General features: G+C 50.0%; 1 protein-coding gene across 1 annotated transcript; it reads right to left on the bottom strand.

Annotated features, from left to right (window-relative positions):
• Positions 1–645: 645 nt before the first annotated feature.
• Positions 646–3034, bottom strand: LOC122991670 (uncharacterized protein SPEM3-like). Its single transcript, XM_044364867.1, has 2 exons — positions 2942–3034; positions 646–1869 (listed from the first exon to the last, which is right to left on the bottom strand). Exons 1-2 carry the CDS (start codon positions 3032–3034, stop codon positions 646–648), a joined length of 1317 nt encoding a protein of 438 aa, XP_044220802.1.
• Positions 3035–3585: the final 551 nt, after the last annotated feature.

The following is a 3585-nucleotide window of genomic DNA, read 5'->3' as shown; positions in this document are numbered from 1 at the left end:
CGTCTTTGTCTTCATGTTGAAACTCTATCATGTCGTTCAGAGGAAGACAGACTGCAGCAGTCAGCTGGACGATTCCTCTGAAGGAGTTTGTGTTTGTGTAGTTCTGCTGACAGGTGGAGACACAGGAAGTAGGGGGGTGGCGGGGGAGGTGGGGGGGGGCAGAGGAAACCCCCCATCATGTGTAACAACTGGAACAGATTTGATGAAATGAGGCTCATTTACATCCAGCCGCAGTCTGAGCGCTCGGCTGCTTCCTTTAATTAGAGGAAGAGATTAACATCGTTCAGGAGGCTCCGCCTTCAACATGTGAGGCAGGTTAACGACACATGTTCCCACGACGACAACAACAACTGATGAGTCACCGCGGCAACCACGGCCTGCTGGAGAGGAAACACACACTGACGGCAGAAAAGACATTTATAAAAACAGACTGAAACATCTTTCATTCATGATCGTCAGAGGATCAATGTGACTCTTCCTGCAGCGCCACCAGGAGGTCAAACAGGAAACTCATCACATGACTCACACAGCAAACGCTTCATCCTCCCGCCGATACGAGGAGAGGCCGAACATCCCGATCACATTTATCAGCCATGTTTCTACCGACTGCAGCTCGTCTCCTCATCGTTACAACCAACACACCAATCAGCAGCCGCCACGCATGGAGGCGTGTTGAGGCGTGTGGAGGCGTGTTGAGGCGTGTTGAGGCGTGTTGAGGTGTGTGGAGGCGTGTTGAGGCGTGTGGAGGCGTGTTGAGGGGTGTTGAGGGGTGTTGAGGTGTGTGGAGGCGTGTTGAGGTGTGTGGAGGCGTGTTAAGGCGTGTGGAGGCGTGTTGAGGCGTGTTGAGGCGTGTTGAGGCGTGTGGAGGCGTGTTAAGGCGTGTGGAGGCGTGTTAAGGCGTGTTGAGGCGTGTTGAGGCGTGTTGAGGCGTGTTAAGGCGTGTTGAGGCGTGTGGAGGCGTGTTAAGGCGTGTTGAGGCGTGTTGAGGCGTGTGGAGGCGTGTGGAGGCGTGTGGAGGCGTGTGGAGGCGTGTTGAGGCGTGTTGAGGCGTGTTGAGGCGTGTTGAGGGGTGTTGAGGCGTGTGGAGGCGTGTTGAGGCGTGTGGAGCCGTGTTGAGGCGTGTTGAGGCGTGTGGAGGCGTGTGGAGGCGTGTTGAGGCGTGTGGAGGCGTGTTGAGGCGTGTTGAGGCGTGTTGAGGCGTGTGGAGGCGTGTTGAGGCGTGTGGAGCCGTGTTGAGGCGTGTGGAGGCGTGTGGAGCCGTGTTGAGGCGTGTTGAGGCGTGTGGAGGCGTGTGGAGGCGTGTTGAGGCGTGTGGAGGCGTGTTGAGGCGTGTGGAGCCGTGTTGAGGCGTGTTGAGGCGTGTGGAGGCGTGTGGAGGCGTGTTGAGGCGTGTGGAGGCGTGTTGAGGCGTGTTGAGGCGTGTTGAGGCGTGTGGAGGCGTGTGGAGGCGTGTTGAGGCGTGTGGAGGCGTGTTGAGGCGTGTTGAGGCGTGTTGAGGCGTGTGGAGGCGTGTGGAGGCGTGTGGAGGCGTGTTGAGGCGTGTGGAGGCGTGTTGAGGCGTGTGGAGGCGTGTTGAGGTGTGTTGAGGCGTGTGGAGGCGTGTTGAGGCGTGTGGAGGCGTGTTGAGGCGTGTGGAGGCGTGTTGAGGCGTGTGGAGGCGTGTTGAGGCGTGTTGAGGCGTGTTGAGGCGTGTTGAGGCGTGTTGAGGCGTGTTGAGGCGTGTGGAGGCGTGTTGAGGCGTGTTGAGGCGTGTTGAGGCGTGTGGAGGCGTGTTGAGGCGTGTTGAGGCGTGTGGAGGCGTGTTGAGGCGTGTGGAGGCGTGTTGAGGTGTGTTGAGGCGTGTGGAGGCGTGTTGAGGTGTGTTGAGGTCTACGGTTGGACATCACCAATAATTTCCCAATTCGATTCAATTTGATATCCGTTCAGTCTGAGATATCTCAGTTACAATACCTGTTTGCTCAGATATGAACTAATGCTGTAAACTGATGCAGTCACATGACTAGTTATCAGATGGTTATCAGATGGTTATCAGATGGTTTGAGAGGGTAAAGGAGGCGACATCTTTTTGTTTCTGATGTGATGATTTTCAGCTGATATTCTGTGTTTGACCAATTATCTATGTAATTAGATTTCATTTAATCATTTTGACAGTTTGAACTAGAGATTGGAAGTGTGTGACGCTATAATAAACTGTGCAGCTGGGAGTTGTAGTTCCTGAAGCTCAAAGATCTTCTCTGTGGACAGACGGAGGGTTTCCTGTCAGCGTTTATCTTCTCCTGTCAGTCAGTGTCAGCTGCTGGTTCCCTGTGAACGAGGTTAAAGCAGGACTGAGAGAAACACAGAAGTCTTAGATTACCTCATTAAAGAGTTGTGATATGATTGTTATCAGACACTGATGGATGTGTGTGTGTGACTTTATTTTAATGTATAATTATTGTTATGTTTGTTTTATAACTGTATTGTAGTTATTGTAGGTGAGATGAACCTCATCATAAATAAATGAAACTTTGGTTTCAGCTCTGTGTTTCTGTTTCCATGGAAACGATGCCTCTCTGCTGCACAATATATATATTTTATGTTTAAAACAAATGTCAGTTCTGGTTTTAAGTTTGAGTGAAATGTGTCGTCACTGTGTTTGTTTGATGTGAGGTTCATGTGTGATAAAAACAGCAGTTTGGTCCTTTAGAGTTCACTGAGTGACTCGGGGGGGGGGGGGGCTGTAAATCCAAAATGTACAAAAATAAAAGCCTATTAGTGGAGTGAAGCATTTTGATCTATCGGACTGCAAATACAAACAATGTCAACACCCAAACACATCTGTTGCAGCTTATCTGCCTCCGCTGCACTTAATATGGCTGCAAAGCTGCGTCCAGCGTCTATTTATACTGCAGAGAGCTGCACTCACCACTCACGCCGGATCAAAGCCCTAAGCCCCGCTCACCTCTTCCTCACTAACCTGCTGACGTGATGAAGAGCGTCTGACGTATCCGTCCGAGTGATGAATCCTCATTATCATCACCATCATCATCATCATCATCACCATCACCATCACCATCATCATCATCACCATCACCATCATCATCATCATCACCATCACCATCACCATCATCATCATCATCATCATCATCATCATCATCATCACCATCATCATCATCATCATCATCACCATCACCATCATCATCACCATCATCATCATGTTTACAATGTTGTAAACATGTTCTGTTATTTACTTCCTGTTCTGATGTTGGATGTTAAACAAGGTCAAAGTTCAGAAGCTTGAGGTGAACGTATGTAGAGATGCTGCCTGCGAGTCAAAACTCAGGACTGAACGGTTCGTTTTAAATGTTTTTTTCTACCTTGTTGAGGAGCTGACGTCGACTCATCGCACACGCTCATAAACATCTGTCTGTTCTGTAGCGTTGGTTGCTAGGTGGTTGCTAAGATGTTTGCTAAGGTGGTTTGTTAAGGTTGTAACTAAGGTGGTTGCTAAGGTGGTTGCTAAGGTGGTTTGTTAAGGTTGTTGATAAGGTGGTTGCTAAGGTGGTTGCCAGGGTGATTTGTTAAGGTAGTTACTAAGATGGTTTG

This window comes from Thunnus albacares, chromosome 11 (assembly GCF_914725855.1).
Source record: "Thunnus albacares chromosome 11, fThuAlb1.1, whole genome shotgun sequence".
Lineage (NCBI taxonomy): Eukaryota > Metazoa > Chordata > Actinopteri > Scombriformes > Scombridae > Thunnus > Thunnus albacares.
This window is presented reverse-complemented; position numbering and strand designations above follow the sequence as displayed.